Source organism: Notolabrus celidotus, chromosome 16 (assembly GCF_009762535.1).
Source record: "Notolabrus celidotus isolate fNotCel1 chromosome 16, fNotCel1.pri, whole genome shotgun sequence".
NCBI lineage: Eukaryota > Metazoa > Chordata > Actinopteri > Labriformes > Labridae > Notolabrus > Notolabrus celidotus.
The window spans coordinates 21,278,001-21,298,230 of record NC_048287.1 but is presented as its reverse complement, the minus strand read 5'-3'; the positions used below and the strand labels follow the sequence as shown (position 1 = coordinate 21,298,230).

The 20,230-nt window shown below is 41.7% G+C and overlaps 1 protein-coding gene across 2 annotated transcripts in view; it reads left to right on the top strand.

Moving 5' to 3' along the window:
* Positions 1-20,230, top strand: part of rbms3 (RNA binding motif, single stranded interacting protein) — a 361,699-nt gene that overhangs the window by 322,524 nt on the left and 18,945 nt on the right. For both annotated transcript variants that reach the window (XM_034704063.1, XM_034704064.1), the window contains one exon: positions 2,465-2,515. In XM_034704063.1, coding sequence (XP_034559954.1) covers positions 2,465-2,515 — 51 coding nt within the window. The remainder of the gene's footprint in view (positions 1-2,464; positions 2,516-20,230) is intronic.

The following is a 20,230-nucleotide window of genomic DNA, read 5'->3' as shown; positions in this document are numbered from 1 at the left end:
GTGCTTTCAGACTGTGCAAAAACCTCAATCATACAAGTTCTGTACAAGGCTCACAAGATTTTTACAACAACAGTGCCAGTTTGACATTGTGCAAAGCAAGGCCATCACTTCAAGGCTGTGTGGTAAAAGTTTGGCAGAAGTGAACTTTAAATCCCACTAAGCTGACCTCTACAACACACATCTCATCAGATAGAGGCATTGAAGGCAGCAGAAGTTAAGGTTGCATGAATTTTTAAACAGAGGAGATAGTGGTTGTTTGGGCAGCAGCAGGAGCAGAAGGTTAAAACTCTCTCTCTGGATGCGGCAGGCCAGCTGGATGTCTTTGGGTATGATGGTAGCCCTCTTAGCGTGGATGGCTTACAGACTGGTGTCCTCAAAACAGACCGACCTGCAGAGCCGTAACAGCGAAGCTCTTGAGGTCCCGAGCAATGTCTTGGACCAGGGGCTGTAAGGCAAGCATGCCAAATAGCGATTGAAATGACAAATTGAAGATCATACTTATCATGCGTCACAGCAGCTTCTTGTCCTCGAAGGCCACCGTCGCGTCACCAAGAGGGATTAGCAGGGATGCATTTCAGCCTAGAATCTGACCGCTAGATATCCCTAAATATTCAATTTCTACGCACTGCCCCTTTAGTATTTGTAAAGTTTGTTAAGTTGAAAGAGCTTTCAATGCATCACTGTGACGCAATTTCTTCAAATGTGCCCTTTGATTTAGGACTGTATTTAAAGTAAGTGCACATAGCCACAGTGACATCGCCTGTTGGTTTTTAAACTCAGTATAACATTTTGGCTCGTGTCATCTTGTTTTTTTTGGAACCAGTGGTAACCATATTCGGACAAGAAGTTGGCTACGTCGTTCCAGCTGGCGGTTGGCTGTTGTAGCTGCTTTGTAATTACACATAGCAATGCCTTGTAGCACAGAATACTGAACAGTAATGATACGGCAAATGGGACCATCACTTTCAAAATAACCATCATGGTGCATTGATGAAGACAACTACGAATGGGGACCAAAAAATGAGTAGGAACATTTTAATGGGGTAATAAATTAACATAGAAGTATTGCAATTCTCTCATCTGGTTCTATTGAATTTTACTTTTTTTGTGCAACGAGATGAGTTGCCCCCTGCTGGCCACTTTAGAGACTGCAGGTCTAAGCTGCTTCACTTCCTTTTTAAACAGAGGAGCAATCACTTCCTCTCTACAGTCTATGGTTTATTGTAAAATACCTCTATTTTTTTACACTGGTTTGAAAACATGACTCTTGGTAATATTCTTATTGTGGGATTTTAGTTGAAGATTTTCTCAGCCCAATCAACAAAGCCCTGAATTGGCTGTGAATAAATGTGAGTTAATCCCAACAAAGGGGTTTTGTGTGATGATCAAAAATCTCACCACATTTTTTCTCAAATTGTTCACTTAAAATTGCCATCTCTCCGAAAAGAGTCTGAGACTGAAGACTGCAGCGCTACTCTCCACGAAATAAATCCCATGATGGTCATGCAGTGTCTTTGTCAGAAAACACTGCAGATAAGTGATTAAAGATAAGCTTTCTGTGTGTCTATCTGCTGTCCCGTTCAGCTGGGGAGAACAAATACTGCCGTGTATAAACAAACAGACTTGGCGTCATGTTATGGAATATCAAGCCTGTTTAGGTTTGGATCCAAATCACGCATTTGCGTTGGCTCGGAGGATTGATTGCTCTTATAGCAGATTATTCCGTGTTTGTCTTTGTTTAATCTAATCATTTTAGCAGGATCAGCGGCCAGCCTGTGTGTTTGTCTGCAACAAGCTGTCTAATTCCTCTCTCTCCAGCACATTTAAAGCTCTGTTTGTTTCCTCCATTCCTCCAGTCTCTTGATCATTGTCTCTGTCACTGTCTCACCATCCCTTTAACTTACACATCCACATTTGTAAATATGCATGTCTGTGTATGTTTATCTCTGGTACGAGCTTGGTGTGCCTCTGAATTCTGGCTCACATACGACAAAGCTGCTTTACAATGCTCTCAAATCACTGCTTTTATTCTCTTTTCTTTTTACCTTTGAACAATGAGCAGCCTGTCCCTCAAATTCACACAATGTTTCACCCATCTAGCAACTGCACAGGGCATTAGTCTTATTATTATCACAGAGAAGGAACCTAATATGTGGGCTCTATTCACAAGTCATACTGCTGGCGGTAATGAGGAGGCAGGAGGGAGATTTGCTGCCTCCAGACTTTTAAATTCGTTTCCTATTTCCTTTGCACGACTTAATCTGTGAAGAGTTCAGGCGTTTTTGGTGTATTAAAACCAAAGCAATCATTTGAAAGACCTCCAGAATGGAGAGTATTTGAACATATTGTGAGTATTTGAATAGCATTTCAGGCTGCATATGGGATACTACTTAGATCACTCTAGGAATGAATGACATTTATTAAATCATCACAATCATTTTACATTTTATGTGTTTCTCTTCAGGTCCAGAGTACGTCATGGATGCCTCATCAACAATATGTTATGCAACCTACAGTAAGTACTCTACCATTCAACTGCAGTAGCTGCCCTTGACCTCCCAATGGGGCCCACTTATAGTTAAAAACCTATGACTGGCCTCAAGTTCTCCCTCTCTGCACAGAGTTGTTGAAAGGTTTTAGGGGGAACTCATTAAAGGAGGTTTAATTCATGTTCACGCTGGAAAAAAAGTACAACATGTAAGGTTTTTTTTAGATTTAAAGCAATATGAATGACTGGAACTGTAGTTCTGTCTGGAGAAATGTTTAAGCCACATTTTTCTTCACTTATGGGTTAAATGTTAAACCAACTAAGTGCATCCACGCATATACAGTACCACAAGAAATCTCCAAATAGCTACATGATTGCACCACTTTTGCTTAGCAGTTGCTATTTACAGACTTATAAAAGTGTATTATCTCATTCTGATACCCACATGTTTCCATCTTTCCTAAAAAATACAAAAACATTTAGTTTTATTTTGGGTTTAGAGTTTATAGGTGTCAGATCTGCCAGGAAGCATCATTAACCAGACCACAGCACAGCGCAGACAGAGTGTAGACTGTAACTCAGGGTTACCATCCCAGACAGCAGACAGGAGGGGAAAATATATTAATCAGATTTAGTTCACCAACACAACACAGTCTGCAACAGTCACATTGAATCCAATGGTATCCGGTAATTTCAGTTGAAGAGTGGAGAACTTTTGTTTTCTTAGAGTTCAAGGTTTTGTTTTTTTGGGTCACCAAGTCTGCAAAAAAAATCTACACTAATGAGTTATTTCATTTCCCCCTGTAATATCAAATTGTTCCTCTTTCTTGTGAAATGGTGAACTTTAACAGAAAAAAACAGAAACATGTAGTGTGTTTCATGCATGTTTTTAGAAACCTAATTAGCACAGCGTTTATATACACTTTCTAGATCCATACTCAGTTTTCTTTGGAAATCATCCCAGATTTTCCCTCTTAATGTTTTAGCAACAAAATGCTTCAGTAGTTTAGTAAATTGTTCTAAGGTCTAGCTTTAATTGATCCTCATGCCATCAGTGTTCCCGTTTTGTTGCTCGGGGGATTTAAATCATTCTGCCAGAGGCTTTAGTGTTTGCTGGAGGCTTTACATGGCCCCTGAAGCACATTCAGTGTACACTGCTCTTAATTTGACTGAACCAGAGCACTGAAGTAAATGTATTAGATCATTTACCATGAAGCTCTATTACTGGAATGCATTGGAAAAATTGTAAATAGTTATCTCCGTTTAAGTCTGATGCCACACAGTGGACTACATTTCTAAAAATGCACATCAGTGATTCATAGTTTAAAGAATATTGTTGCTACCATTTTTTGCTGAATTAGTTTCTGTTGAGTTTCACAACCACCTGATTTAAGCTAAGCTGTTATTACAGTGTTAAATCTTCTCTATGAATCAGATACACGTGAATATGAGTTTATGACTCAAGATGTTTGGCAAATACTTGACATAATGTGGTGAAACAAAAAATTATCAAACAACAAAACCAGAAGTTAAACATATTTTCTAAAAAAAAAAAAAAAAAATGTATTAAGATGCATCTATAATCAAAAAAGGAATACTAAATATGTATATTTTTGCATATGTTAGGGATAATGTAAAGTGAGCAGGTGGTCTGGTTAATTAGAATCCTTTCAGGGTGACCTAGACCCTGATGCTCAAAAGCTCAAAATTTTGGTTCAGGCCATTTTGTTTTTTATTGATCTTATTGATTTAAAGTTTAATTATTTGCACTGCTAAAACAAATATTCCCTCAGATTCCATGGTCAGTGATGCTTCAATGACAAGGGATTCTCGTCTGCCTTCTTCAGGGATGACTTAACATTAAACTGAATATTTCATTTCACAATCAAATTAAAACACAATGATGCGTATTTGTTGTAATTCACATTAAACAAAAAAATACATTTATGGTTATGTTTGAAAAGGTGCTACATTAGGCGTCTTTACACCGCAGGAACTTTACCCCAGAACTAGGGTATTTACCCCTGAACTACATGCGTTTCGACCGGAGGAACCGGTGTCTAAATTTGCTTTGGGGGTAGTACTTTTCAAAGGTCCTTGGACTTTCGGTTGAACGGTCGGTGTTTGTGAAGTTTACACAGTTGTTGAAACACAGAGGGAGCTTTTTTATTAAGATTTCAAAATATTATTTAATAAAAAAATGTTCCTCCATACATCACTGACCTGATTTGCACAATCTACCCGGGACTTCAGCCCGCGGTCAAAACGCAGACAACAATGGGGGCACAGGAACCCTTTTGTTCCGGGTAAAGTAGTTGTGGGGGCTAAAAGACCTGGGAACTCTTGGTCGAAATGCACCTATTCATTACTAATTTATGATACTAATGTAAACCTAAGGTATTTTTGCCACAGTATCAACAGGTAGAGGTGCAATGTGTTGGACTCCCTCTTGTGGATTGGTTTGTTGTGACGTGTGTGATCAGGTTGTCCCTTGAGTCATATTTACAGTTGAGAATGAATCACAGCTGTTAAAGTGTTTGGACCACTCAGGATCAATATGATTTCTCTTAGGAAGTATTTTTATGTTGCAGTTGGTTTGAGTTGTTATTTTTTCAAAAGTACTAAGCAAATTGATGAACTGTACAAAAAATCTATTATGTAAAATTGCTCAGAGATACCTAGAAGGCCTCAGAATTCCCCGAAACCCAAAGAATTATCTCGTGATCTACTTTTATTCAAAAGGTTTGCCTTAAGCAACCCTTGAAAGAGCCAATGGCCTTGTGAGCTTTAGTCAGAAGAACAACTGTTGGAGAGTCTCTTAGCTGCACAAATGGGGAAACTCTGGACTCTCTCTAGCTGATAGTGGAGAACTCACTCAGTAGAGAAGTGCTCAACCAGCTGCGTGGCCCCCCACTGTGGCCTTTTACCACTCAGTCCTACCCATCTCACTTCCACTCCTGCTGTGGGACAGTGAACATGTAATCTGGTCGCAGCAGGCCACTAGCCATCAAACACACACACAAACACACACACTCCCACACTCCCAGATTGAACACAACCAGCGGCAGCTGCCCTCCAAGCCAGGCAACCTCCTCCCTTCCCCTTCGAGTATCTCAACTCACCCTGACTTCTCTATCCGGCAGTATCTTCACAGTTGGGTCTGCACATTCCTAATTTCTCTTGCTTCACACAGCAGCACTAACAGGCTAACTACTTTAACTGTTGCTGCTGGGTCTGCCTGTTGTGAGAATGAAGATGGTAGAAAAATTCTGACAAGGTGAATGATTTTAAATGAGGTAACTGCTAAGAGTGTGAAGGGTTTTCTATATAAATGGATGAATGGACAGAGGGATAGATGGATGAATGAATGAACAATGGATGGATGGATGGATGGACGATAAATTGGATGATTGGATGGATAGGTGGATAAGGGTTTGAATGGATAGGTGGATGGATGGATGGATGGAAGGATGGATAGAAGGATGGATGGATGGATGGATGGATGGATGGATGGATGGATGGATGGATGGATGGATGGATGGATGGATGGATGGATGGATGGATGGATGGATGGATGGATGGATGGATGGATGATGAATTGGATGATTAGATGGATAGGTGGATAAGGGGTTGAATAGAGGGTGGAAGGATGGATTGATGGATGGGTGGATGGATGGATGGATGCATGGATGGATGGATGGATGGATGGATGGGTGGATGGGTGGATGGATGGATGGATGGATGGGTGGGTGGATGGATGGATGGGTGAGTGGGTTGGTGGATGGATAGAAGGATGGATAGAAAGATGGATGGGTGGGTGGATGGGTGAATGGGAGGGTGGATTGATAGAAGGATGGATGGATGGATGGATGGATGGATGGATGGACGGACGGACGGACGGATGGATGGATAGAATAATAACAGCCTGTACTTAAAACAGTCATGACCTCCATAGCATGTCTTAATCAGTAACAGCTTTGTAGTGAAGATTCCTTTAAACTTATCTATTTAATTATTTTTAGGATGAGAGTTATGAACACTTAGGCATGATTGAGGGTGAGGCTGATTTGACCGACAGGTGCGACCTCAACTCCAGTACTCTGATTACTGATTCTAGATCAACCCCGGAGTGAGTTGGAGTCAGCATCTCCAATATTAAAACTGCCTCCTTTCACTTTATAATACCTCTTCAGAAACAGAACAACTGTGAGACTATGATAGAGAATACAGCTATCTTTTAAATCATCTATGAGAACAAAGTAATGTAGACAGACATTTGGCTGTGAAAATACACAGTGTGCAGTGTTATAGAATGTTATGTAGTGGTTATGGTTGTGCTTCTACAAGAGTTTATGTGTGTCTGTTTGTGTCTGTCTATTTAGACTACACCAATACATATGTTCGTTTGACTGTGCGCAGTATTTTTTCATCTTCTGGCTCCTTCTCAGACTCAGATGTCTTGTTATGTTTTTTTCCTGTCAGCAAGAATACAGAACATGCCTCATAGTCAGTGTTTGTTTCAGTGCCTGATACATGTTTATATGCACTTTCCATCTTGTGTAGGTCCATATGTGTGGTGCATGCTGGTTCCTTACAACCAGCCAATACAGCAGCTGACAGTCATCCATCTTCCAGCTTTTTGTCATGAGGCCTTTTGGAGCCATTCACATACTGGCCACAAGCTAGTAGCCACATTGCATAATAGTTTACATCTTATCAGGCCTCATGCCAGCAGGAGACATGTGGCCATTTGCGTCCCCATGGCCCCGTCCCCATTGTGCTCCAATGTGTGTCCCCGTCCCCACAACGGCTGCTAGGCGCTAACCCCAGCTGTCACTGCAGTCAGAAGATGACTACCAATCTGTCTCCTTTTATGACCCATGTTCAAACCCACTACCAGTTACATCCACGGCAGACCAACCCTTACACACACACATATGCACAGCCGGCCACCAGCTCAGTGAATTACAGCAAATTAGCCAAGCATGCTAGCTTCAAGAGCTCAGGGGCCTACTCAAAGCATTAAAAACCAATTGATTGTGGCGCAGTTTGGCAGCTCACACCACGTGTTGCGTGTTAAACCAATGGAGCGTTGTGCAATGGGGCTCCTGGTGGCCATGCAATATGGAGGTGGTCAGGCATGCAAGGGGACTGGTTTACAGCTATCAAGCCAGGCGGTGCAAGATGGGACAGAATTGAGAAGAACAGAAGTAACAGGCTGAGTTTATATGAGGAATTAGTAAAGGACCAGCTGACTAGATTGCAAAGCAAAGTGTTTTTAGAGTGAGATAAATATGAAATTAACATGAAAGGTAAACAAAAATAAGTCACATGAAACACGTAGCATTGAGCCTTAGCAAAACAAAAGGTAAAAGTTCTTCACAAGTCAAAAATGAACTAATAGTAAGCAGCTATAAAAAAAAGAAGGCGTCTTTTCACATAATGCTTAAAATTGGAAGAAAATATCAGTAATATCTTATAGCTTGATGTCTTGTGTCTCATTGCAAACCTAGAGAAGCATTCGTTTTCATGGAGATTAAACCAATGTTTTGTATTCCAATGCTGTTTCTTGCTAAAGTTGAACTATTTCGAGGGGGCTGTTGGCATAGCTGTCTAGGCGCACACCCTATTTACAGAGGCTATAGTCCTAGTCACAGCCTCTGCCTTGCTGCGTGTCTTCCCCCACTCTCTGCTCCCTGCATTTCCTGTTTCTCCTTGGCTGACCTATCCATTAAAGGTGAAAATGCCCAAAGAATATAACTTTAAAAAAACAAAACGTTGAACTCTTTCAACTGAGAGCACAACAACGAAAATCAACAGACACTTTTTAGGTGCTTTTTCCACTGAGGATGCTAAGTGCTGAAAACACTATATTGCATTTGCTTTGAATTGAAAACAGACAGTGCCAACGCAAAATAACTGTTAGTGGACACAGCTCCATTAAAGACACTTCTCACAGTCCTGTGCTGGCAGGATGGCGGGACTGGGAATCACTTGCACTCAATGAAAAAAAACATGAAGAACAGCTGTGATGGAGGTAGTTTGTCCTCCTCACTTTGATCTGTCAAATGATTCACCAGCTTCCTCTGCACACCAATTTCAACATAGAAAGATAAACTATGCCTACTTAACATACCGCTGTAAACATTGTGCTTCGTGTAATGTCTTTGTTGTTGTTCTTTTGAGCATGCAGGTCAATTCAGGACCATGGACAGTTCACACGGGAATCTGGTACAGGTCACATTTAAACAATAATGCCAAACAGCCAAAGAAAATCATCAGCTAAACAATAAATCTGAATCGAGTAGTGTGAGCCACAGACTGTATCAAACATGGACGTGGTCTCAATGGCGTCATCCATTGGTGTCGTAAGAGGAGTTTTGAAGACAAAAAATGGTAGCTACCATTTTGGAAATGCAAACTCAATCTGACTTTTGGTCAATGAGTTACAAGAAAAATACACCCCCTGGTACATTGTATACAATGGGGTATTAAATAGGCATAATAACATAGGTGTTCTTTGGAACTAGTTTTCTGCATTGGTTTCATTTTTCAACACCAAAGGTTGCCGCTTGATGTGAACGTAGCCTTAGAGACTCTTGTTGTACATCTATAACAAGCAAGACATATTTAACATCTAAATAAAGTGTTGTAATGCTTTATTTTATATCTTTTTTTGTGCATAAGTTAGATATTACTCATAGGACTAAACCCTTCATAAACATTTGCTGAGACCAGGTTACTCATGGTTTTCATTTTCCAAAGACAGCTACAGTCTGTGCCCTTGTGTTTTTTTATATTACCATAACCTTCTGTGTAAACATGCAAAAGTTACTGATCCACAAAAGTGCTCACGGGGAAACCGATCATGTTGAGCTGTCTGAGTGAGGATCCTTCATACAGATTAAAACCTTTCTAAGAAATGACTGTCTGACCTTGGAGAGGTTTAGTATAGGTCTTACAAAAACAAATTAAGCTAATTTGTAGAGGGATGTAAAAATGTTGTTGGAGCATAAAACATGTTTTTAAGCTACATTGGTTAACTTAATTCCAGTGCATTTGTTAAGCAAATTTCCTTACAAAGGATGCAAGAAAACACTTTGCCTGAATTAATAGATGATGTCTTGATCTATGAAAGATCGAACTCGAGTTGAAGTTGAGAACAAGTCGACCAAAAGTTTTCTTTCTGCTCAGTAAACAGAAAGCAGTGCAGCATGTACCGCCTCAGCAAAGGTGTTTGTTTCCTTCTGACTAGATTAAGTTTGACAAGTCCATCCATACGAAACCAGACTTCATCCCGCAGAGGAGCCGGCACTTTGTTAGCAGCAAGAGAGGGAGAGAAAGTGAAGAGAGAACAGTCTTCAAAATTTGTTTATCCCCAATTAATGGCCCAGATAGGTGGAACTCGATAGAAAGTGACAGTGTTTCGTAACGTGGACAGCTAAATCAGCTCATAGCTTGTTCTGTCAGGCGTTCTTTCTTCTTTCTTTCTCCCCTTGTTTATTATTTGTCCTCCTTTTCTTTTCCTATCCCACACTGTCTCCCAAATCTGCTAATGCTGTTTTCTGTTTGGCAGTTAGGCGTAGGATGTCAGAACTGCGTGACCACTCTGTGCTTCGGCCGGTGCAACGCAAGTCAGCAGACCTTGTAGAGGAAGGGAAGACGAAAGTCCCAAGAGATGAATCCAAACATGCAGCTTCAGATTCACAACTGCAAGAACACACAAATCACTTTGGCACTTTAAAAAGAACACGCACTTTTTATGGTAAATCTCACTTATGTACAGATCATCAATCACCCGCATAAGCTCTCAAATTCATCTCGTATTGCCAAAGAGTGCTGGAGAAGCTGCAGTGCCAACCAAGCGCAGCCTCGCTGTCTTTCCCCATGACTTATCCGTCCTTTTTTTCTCCCTCTCACTGCGAACTCTACGTGCTCCGAGTGTGTGTTTACCGGAGTGAATTGGCCCCTACATTTTAGAGGTGAATTATTGAATTCCTCTCTGTTGCACCCCCGGCTTTGAATAGACGCTCGTCGTGGCTTCTTAGAATTGAACCGTAACTATCTGATGGAGGTGAATCGGTGCACTGTGTGATACCCATCTCCCTCAGCTTGACATGAAAAAAGCACCACGGATTCAGAAGGAGGGGGAACATAATGTTGGTGTCATGGATTTGACTGGCGAGGCAGAATTTGAGACGCGGGTAGAGTCGTCCTTGAGTTGCTCTCACTCTTCCCTCTCTATCTTTTCATCCCTCTCTTCTTCTTTCTATACATTTCCCCCCCTCCTGTTCCCTTCCACACTGCCTCTCTCCTCTGGGTTGCCCTTTCAGAGTACAACTGCAGCTACTGTGTGGGTGCCAGCAAAAATCGTCTGTTCGGGGTTAAAGTTTCCTTCATATAAGAGAGATTTTGTTGCAGTGCCACGGGGTGACTGACAGAGAGATTGAGCTGCAGCGCTTTCACTCTAAGCTTTCGGATATTACCTCCAAAAATGTTCCGATGGTGGCAGAAATACATTTAGCGACAAAAGCTAATATGCTTTGTTGGAGGGGCTTTGTCATCTCGCTGTGTGTTTGTTAATTGGATTTCTAATCTTTTTTTCTATTTGGTAAATAGAGTAAATATTGTGGAGAGATCCTTATGTGTGAAATTATCCATTTGTCTGCTAGAAAAGGCAGTCAGAGGATGGCTGATCCGAGCGCAGAGAGGAATGGACCTCCTGTGGAGACATGACAAATACTGTTACATGCTTCATCTAGCGCTCTTATCCTCTCGCATACACACACACACGCACAAGCTCCAAATCCATCCAAATATCTTGTCCTCTGCAATGAAGACAAGTTAATATTTTCTTTTTGCTCAGACATGATTTTCATGAGCCTTTTATGCGCTAAACAAAGTGGTTTTGACTTCTTTTGTACTCAAAGTCACACACTTATTCACAGACTGCAAAGCATCCGCATCATCATAAAAAATGGTGGCCATGTCGAACTTGTAACATGCATTATGACCCTGTGTTTTGACAGGTCATTAGCTCCTTTCACACATGAACTAAACTCCTAAAAAGAGCCCTGACTTTCTCCATGTGGGGTGCATGTGTCAACAAAGAAGGCTGAGAATTTTCCTTTACTTTATTTGGGCTTTTTCCTGACAGCACCAAACGGACTCAAGAAGTCAGGGTTAGCTGAAGTCAGGAGCAAGTAGCAAGTAGCAAGTCAAGTCAAGTCAAATTTATTTATAAGGAAAGCACAGCATTGGAAATGAGAACCTAATCAGGCCTAGAGGACTCAAATGCTGAAATATAAAAGTGTGTTTTTAGGAGAGTCTTAAAAGAGTCGACAGAGGGGGCGGCCCTGATAGAGGAGGGGAGGCTGTTCCAAAGACACGGGGCCTTTACACTAAAAGCACGGTCGCCCTTCAGCTTATATTTTGACCGGGGAACTGCCAGGAGACCCATGTCAGAAGACCTCAGAGGCCTGGAGGTTTTGTAAGGGCTCAGGAGGTTAGTTATGTAGGGAGGGGCCAGACCATTCAGATCTTTAAAAACAAAAAGCAAAATTTTGAAATCAATTCTGAAGCGAATTGGAAGCCAGTGGAGGGAGGCCAAGATGGGGCTGATTAACTGATTCCATGGATGACTATTTCAAGGTCGATTCGAGAAAGAACTGGTTTTAACTTTGTGATGTTTTGGAGCTGATGGAAACTGTTTTTTACCACTGATTTTCCCTGCGAGTCAAAGGGGAGGGCTCAATCAAAAATAAATCCAAGGTTTTTAACAGATGGTTTGATCAAGTTCGACAGATCGCCTAGGTTATTCCGAAATAGTTTGATGGAATCTTGAGGGCCAAAGAGCACAGCTTCAGTTTTACTGTTGTTAAGTTGTAAGAAGTTTTGAGCCATCCAAGTTTTGATATCCGCAAGACAGTTGGTGAAAGAGGTGAGATCTGACAGATTATTTGGTTTGATGGGGAGATAAAGTTGTGTGTCATCAGCATAACAGTGGTATCGGACATATTACTGATAAGGCAATTTATCGTCATCCTGACGTAACCCTATCTGAAATGTAGCTACTATCTTTGGATTTATTCTTACAACTATGGAAAGAATATGCAATTCAAGATCATTCTAAATTTGTATTGTTTTTTGAAAGACATCTCACAACCCTGCCTGAGTGTCTCGGGACCCCACTTTTGGAACCACTGACTTAGGTGTCACATCATCTCTCACTCTTTTATATTTCATTTTGAAGGACAAATATGTGCACGGTGCATAAAAACCTTTGCCTGTGGGGAAAACGTAACAATCAATCTCTTGCCCAACGTGTTAATCTGATAGCATGATTTGTTTTTTAGCTGCGTCATTGTCTCTGTAACAATCGCAAGATTTCAAATCAAACTTCTTCCTGAAGGCTAAGTTCAGCTATCTCCCTCAATCTGAACTGGAGAGGCTTCATTTATCACCAGTCATCAGTTTGCGCTGCTGTTCCTCTTCAACTCCAGTTGGCTTGGTGAATGAGAGGCTTTTAGACAGAATGTGTTGGTAATAGTTGTGCAGTTCTGGCAGTCTGCTGGCCCAAAAGAGGGATTCATGCTGTGGATTGGTATGAAACAACCCTGCGGCTGCTTTTGAGGGCAGACTACCACGCACACAGAATAACAAGGCGCTGTGGGTGTCTGTAAACTGTGGACAAAGTCGCAAAGGGGAAGATGTGAAGGCAAAGTTATAGGTGGCTATTGTGAACCTAAAGAGAGCAGAATTACAGAAGAAGACATGAGTATGCAACATGCACATGGGCGTATGTTCAAAGAAAGAAAGAAAGATGCATACAGACGTTTCATACAGTCATATTATAGAATTCCACAACCTAACATGTATAATTTTGTGTTTTTTATGACTCCACTTTCATTGCAGACATTAAATACCCTACAGGTAGGCAGGTCTGTAGTATTAGCGGTCTCTGGCATTTCTCTTCTGTATGAAGTTACCGTTCAATCACCAGCAGATGTGTTATAACACCAGGCTTTCCACACCTATAGCGTCTGCGTGAACAGGCCGAGTCTGTATGTAGAGATGGAGAAACGTCTGGATACCTGCAGCGTGCATGTCACGTTAACTCCAACACAAAACACACCAGCATCAGTATCCAAACCACAGAACCTCACATGGAGAAGAAGCAGGCTGGAGGGAGGAATGTGTTGAGTCATGTGGACAACACAAGTGATGCTTTGTTTGAGAGAAAGACGGAGAAGTAAAGCAGCATATGTTATTTCTTTTTTTCTTGACTGTCACGTCTCACCTGTAAGAAACCACATCTTCTTTCCTCACACCCCCGTCCCACTTCTTACCAGGCTTTAAGGGATTCTGTTTACAGTTTCTAAGTGTAGAGTGAGACTGTATCAATAACTAGAAGCCCCCCTTGCTAGAGGTGAGCCATCAGGTCCTACAGGGTGAGGGTTGTCATGTTCTCTTCTCTTTGTGGCCTTGGGCTGCTTCAGTCAGAGAGAGGCATTGCCACGGCCTGAAGGTAGAGATATATCAGCGCTGGTTTGAAGCAGCAGTGCAGATAGGCAATAATGTCGGATATTATAACCTGAGAAACGAGCAAACTGGTTTCCTGCAGGAATGTCCTGACAAGGCTTTGAAGGATTGATTACAGAAAGTGATCAGAATCTGACAATCTGATACCAAGAGGGCCTTTAATGATGGGTCCTGCAGAAGACATCCTGCATCAAACCTACTGCTTCCTCATTTGTACGATTCTGTTATTTATTCTTTCACTCAAATCTCTAATTACTTTATGCATTTTGAGATTATTTCTGTTTACTTTGAGCAGAGCTTCATTACATCTTCTAACACCCCGTTAAACCATCCAAAATGAGCAATTTCCCTCCTTCTTTAGAACTCTCAGCAGCCTGTTTGCCAGTCATACGAGGGCAGCAACTTAATGATGTTTCATCATCGGTTTATTTTACACTTATCAAATATTTCCGGATTTGATATGCAAGTCAATAAGAATTTCAAAAAAGAGGAAAACATCAACAATCTCTCAGAGCTCAAAGTAACATCTAGCTGTTATGTCTATAACTCACAGAGTGTTGGTTATTAAAACAAATGATAAAAAGCAAAGTGAGTTGTTACACAGGAGAAAGTTGAACACTTGAATGTGAGACAATTTGGCTTTAAAAAAATGCAACTAGGGTGACATTTGGTCTATTGGTTTAAGTATCTGCTTATACAGAGGCTGTAGTCCCCATCGCAGAGGTCCCTGCTTTGCCTCTTGGCTACAGCTCATTGCTACATGTCTTCCCCCACTTCTCTCTACTCCTGACATTTTCTGTCACTCTTCAGCTGTCCTGTAATGTAAACAACTGCAACTAGGAGCATCTTACAGGTGAGAAAAGGTAGAACACTCTATGAGCCAGTGACTGACAAGAGCCCAAATAATCCCAGGTGGTTCCCCTGAATGCAATGAATATTGTTTTATAGTTGATTCATGAATGTATTGACCAATCATTGCAGCTATAAGACATACAGGTGAAAAAATGACAGTGTCAATTCATTTGTATTTGTGTAGCATGTTTAAGAGACAATACAACATTTAAGAGATAGCAAACCAACATAAACAAACACACAAACAAGGGATGACTCATGATTTTCAAATATTGGAATAGTTGGTTAGTTTAGAAAAATCTAATAGTTCATGAACTTTTATTTTATCCTCAAAGTCTATATTTTCTCCTTTACTTTTACGAAGACAAGTTGGTTTGATGCACAACAGCCAGGTGGTGGCTGTAGCACATCTGGCAGCTGTTTGCTAACCACTAGTGTTAAATAACAAAAGAAGAAGAAAGCATCAATTCGAAGTACAGTGAAATAGCTGTGAAAGAGTTCTTTGAGGGACTTCTTCAAAAAAAAATTTCAACTGAGGTCGAGTGCACACTGTGCTGGGTAAAAGTAGTATATCAGAAGTCTACAACAACTACGCGAAGAGAGCAAAGGGACCCTTCATCAAACAGTCTCTAGTGGTAATGCAATTGGTTGTTTTTTCTTGAAATGCCCAAAACAAATAAATAAATAAATTCAAAAGCACATGCTTAAAATACAAAATGATAAGTAAAGTTGCATAAAATAACCCTGCACCAAGAAATAAAGCATGCTCACATACTCACAAACACTGTCCCTCTCCTGAACACGCACTGGACTACAGAAATACACAAGTGAACTCACACTGTCCATGCACACACACAAAGACGAGGGTCATCAAGTTGCAGCAGAGAGCTGAGTATGATGCTGTGGTGACTAAATACCCGTTACATCAAGAAGCTCACACCTGAGGGACCTCACGTGGGCTTCACAAAACTGGATAAAATTCTGTGCAGCTAGAAACCCAACACTCAATATTAAATATCGCCCTGACGTACCTGACTGCATATTGAGTCAGCGTGAATCCAGGCAGGAATGTAGAGCACTCAGCTCGTAGAGATTCTTTAGCTGTAATGGATCAGGCAGTAAAAACACCCACTATCCCAGTGACATTTTATGTATTTAACTCTTCCATTTTCCCTTTTCTATTCTTGATCAGCACATCTAAAGCCAGAGCAATGAATATCAGCTGATATGGATCAGCCCTCCTTCAGTCTGAGTGTTTCTATTTACTGGTAATGAGCGGTCATTAAAAAGCACGACTGCTTGTAAGATTTTTTACAAGATTTCTTATTTACTGTACATTGTCTCTACCCGTTGAGCGTATATCAACGTATTTAACAACCACTGGGCTGATTTCATCTGTCTCCTGTCTGGAGCTGGATCAATACCCTCTTAAACAAGACACACACACACACGCAAACACATACACACATGCATTCATATATGTCTGCAGCATCTATTATCTTATTCAGTCTCTGTCTTTCTCTCACAGAGGACGAATCAAAAACATACATTGTCTATTTGTGTCACTCGTGTTCTCATTTTCCGTCCTCCCCCGTCTGCCAGTGGATGGACACACAAAACGACAGGCCCACATTCGCACACGCGCGTGCTAAAACCCCCCTCTCTCACAGACACTCAGTCTCACAAACACAGAAAATCGAAATCACAAATCGGCTTAACTCTCCCTGACACGTCTGTGAATTAAGCCTTTCCGTTGCTCTCCCTTTCCCATTATAAAAGCATTGTCAGAGGCTGAATCAGTAACAGGTAGCCCACAGCTCCTGCTGCTTCCCCCTCGCTCTTTTCCGACTCGTCCTCCCTTCCGTCTCGTCTTCTTTCTCTTTCTTTGTGTTCCTCCGCTTTCTCCCCCGTCAGCCCTTGCTCTTTAATTCTCTCGTCCCCTCTCTCTTTCTCCATCTCTTCCTCGCTCCCGTCCTCCTCATGACCTCCATCAGCTCTCTCCTTAATCATCCCGCTCTCTGTCCTCGCAGTCGTCCTGTCTGTCTCCTCATTTCCCTTTTTTCGTCTGTCACAGCCAGTGGTGGACTCAAACTAAGCACAGGGTATTTTCATTTTTCGCTGGTCTAAGCTTTCAGGGAGAATATCCTGCTTTTTATTCCAACACGTTTCCTTGACGGATAGAAACACAAGGTACTTTGCAGGTTCATATTTTCTGATCAAAATGATTAATGCTTTGATTTCGTAAGCAGTTCAATGCTTGCAACAGTTGCTAACACAGTGGGTTTCTCGTCCTTAACTTTGATTAATCAGTGAAAATTGATGCTTTATGTTTTATAAACTGAATAATATTGATGCCGTTTCGAATTACTGTTAATTTCAGAATATAAGATGCAATTTTAATCACCCACTTTATGGAACTGAAATAATTGAAAATGTTCCCCTATTCATTGTGTTTTGCAAGCAGACACATCACTGTGCAAAGCATACTGGGATACACTGGCATACATAATCATACATTTTAAAAATACGGTGGTATATTTGAAGAAGTCTTGTGGAGTGCTGTTTTGATTGGAAAAAAACCCTCAGCTTAAGTCGAGCGACAAGCAGATATGAGTGCTGTGACCAAAGGAGAGCTGGTCATGGGCAGTGGGTCCATATCTCACAACCATCAATGTTTACATAGGCTGAACTCAACTATAGTACTGGTAGCTAGCAGGATTCGGGCTCCACATGGTGGAAACTGACTATAGGAGGAAACATTAAACATCTGCAGGTTTTGAACTGAGCCAAAGCAATGGAAATTGACATGCAGGAAGACGCTCTGAACCTTAGTCCCTCTGAGAGAATCCCAAAAACAGACTACATCTCATGTACTGGTGTGACTTTTATAAGACATTACAGGGGCTTGTTTATGCAACATGCCAAGATCAAGCAGCAACCTCCGGTCTCAAACTATGAAGCCCATGCAGAAGTGTTATAAACTACAATTCATCGAGAATCCGCTTGAGGCTGGCTGCAGAAACACCGGAAACCACATAGACATGAATGGGAAAAAGACGATCTTTGCAGCATTAATAAACATGTTTACAGCCTGGTTCAAAAAACGGCTTGGCTCTACGAAGCTAATCTCTCTATCGGCACACACTGTACGGGGGGTGATTTTTTTTCTAACGCAACAGTTTAGAAGATATTAAGGGCATGACTGACTTGACTCCCGGTCGGGAACACATAGCTGTTGGCGGCAGTAGCTCAGTCCATAGGGACTTGGCTTGGGAACCGAAGGGTCACCGGTTCGAGTTCCAGTATGGATGAAGTTTGGGAAGTGGACTGGTGGCTGGAGAGGTGCTGGTTCACTTGCCTGGGCACTGCCGAGGTGCCCTTGAGCAAGGCACCGAACCCCCAACTGCTCGGGGTGCGCTGGTTGACGGCAGTATCCTCACTCTGACATCTCTCCCTAAGCATGTTCACTGCATGTGTGTGCATTTGTATGTATATACCAAAAAAGCTATGTGTAGCATGTCCAAATATAGCATGAGTGAAAAAATTGAATTTCCCCCCTGGGGATTAATAAAGTACCTTTCTTCTTCTTAATCCCCGCCCCTTTACGTCACACTCTGCCTGGTTGAGTTCCGCATTTCCAATATGGCTGCTGCCGTCGATTGGCTTTAAAACAGCTCTCGGGAACAGATGGGTGACGTCACGGATACTACGTCCATATTTTATACAGTCTATGGACAAGATACACCAGCAGGTGTTGTGGTCATACATCTCGTAAAGTCAAAACCTGCAAGCACTCAGGCACGAATGTTACTTCGCTTTCCAAGCGTTGCTAGCTTTTCACTATCCAGGTGCTTTTTAACTCCACAGGCTGAAAAATGTGTTTGCTTACTAGTATGGGGAAAGGAGTATATAACTAGCTAACTTTGTTAGCTTTTGTAGTCTCAGGAGAAGACAGGGCTTTCCTTGTCTACAGTCTCATTGGACTTGGTGGTAGCTTGGATAGAGGTTCTTTACGTTTTTCTTGCAATGGCACAATCCAGCAGGTACCATGAATGTTGGATTTATAGTTAAAAGGCAAGTGAGCTAATGTACCATTTTTTGAAAATCGAGAAGCTTTCCTTGCAAAGTTTTTAGAGGCTGCTCTGTGCGAAATCCACCGTGTGAGAGCACATTGTCAGCAATGATAATAATGATTATCAGGTGCACAGAATTCATTAAAACATGCTAGTCTATGTTGCATCAATTAAATTATGTTAAATTGAATTCATTATATCTAAAGCAAATATGATATTGAGGTGATTCAACCAGGTAGCAAAAGTTATGATTGACACTTCAAATCATTGAGCAGGATCATTTGTCCATCTTTTGTAACATGACTCAATGCAGAACATTGTTAGCATTAGCATTGGGCTTTAAAATCCATTCGTTCAGAACATTGTAGGCTATGGGAAAGGATTGCTTTCCTTACTCTTACATTTATTTGTTGCAACTTGTGTTGATCCGTTTATTCTCCCACAAAAAACAAGGAACCAAGTTTGATCTTACAAAGAGTTTGTGCTATTGAAATTCTTCTTCCACCGTTGATCTCAGCATTCCACCCAGTTTCTTTCCCTTTGTGCCGAGGTGAAACTGAGGGAAGGATCACATGGAGCTTTCATTTCTAGCTGGAGAGGGAGGAGAGAGCAGGCAGGCTGACTGTGTTGTGAATGCAGGGAGTAGGCAAGCAGAGCGATTCTGACAGGCTGTGTCTGCACAGTTTGTTCTCCAATAGGCCCACACAGAGTCACCAGTGGGGTGCGCACATGCACACGCACACTCCCTGACTTACTTTATAGGAGATGCACACTCACACGCACACATAGACACCGTCAGTCTCTCTTACTCTTATGCACAAATGCTGCCTCACACAGTGTGTTGCAGGCTTACCCACAAACACACGCAGACACTCTTACAGTGAGACACAAAGTGAGCGTGAGCAAAGGGAAAGGGCTTGGGTTTTTTGAACGCGCTCCTCCCGGGGCTTCACTGCTGGGGAAATGGAGCTATCATGACAAGGGATGAAAGAGCAACAATGGTTTCATCACCTTCCCTCATGTTCCACTGCAGCGTGAAAAAGAAGCTTCTAGCATTCTCATCCGCCCGTTAGGGAAAACATGCCGCACATTATACGGAGAGCGGAGACTCCGAGCTGAGCGAGCAAGAGACGGAGAGGGAGGGACAGAAAGAAAGCATCCTCGCCCAGCAATCAATGAACCGCACAGAGCCATATTGTTGATACATCAGCAGCAGATATTGAACGTTTGATGAGCCAAAGACAATAGAGTGTATTGATCTTGATGAAAATGTCCC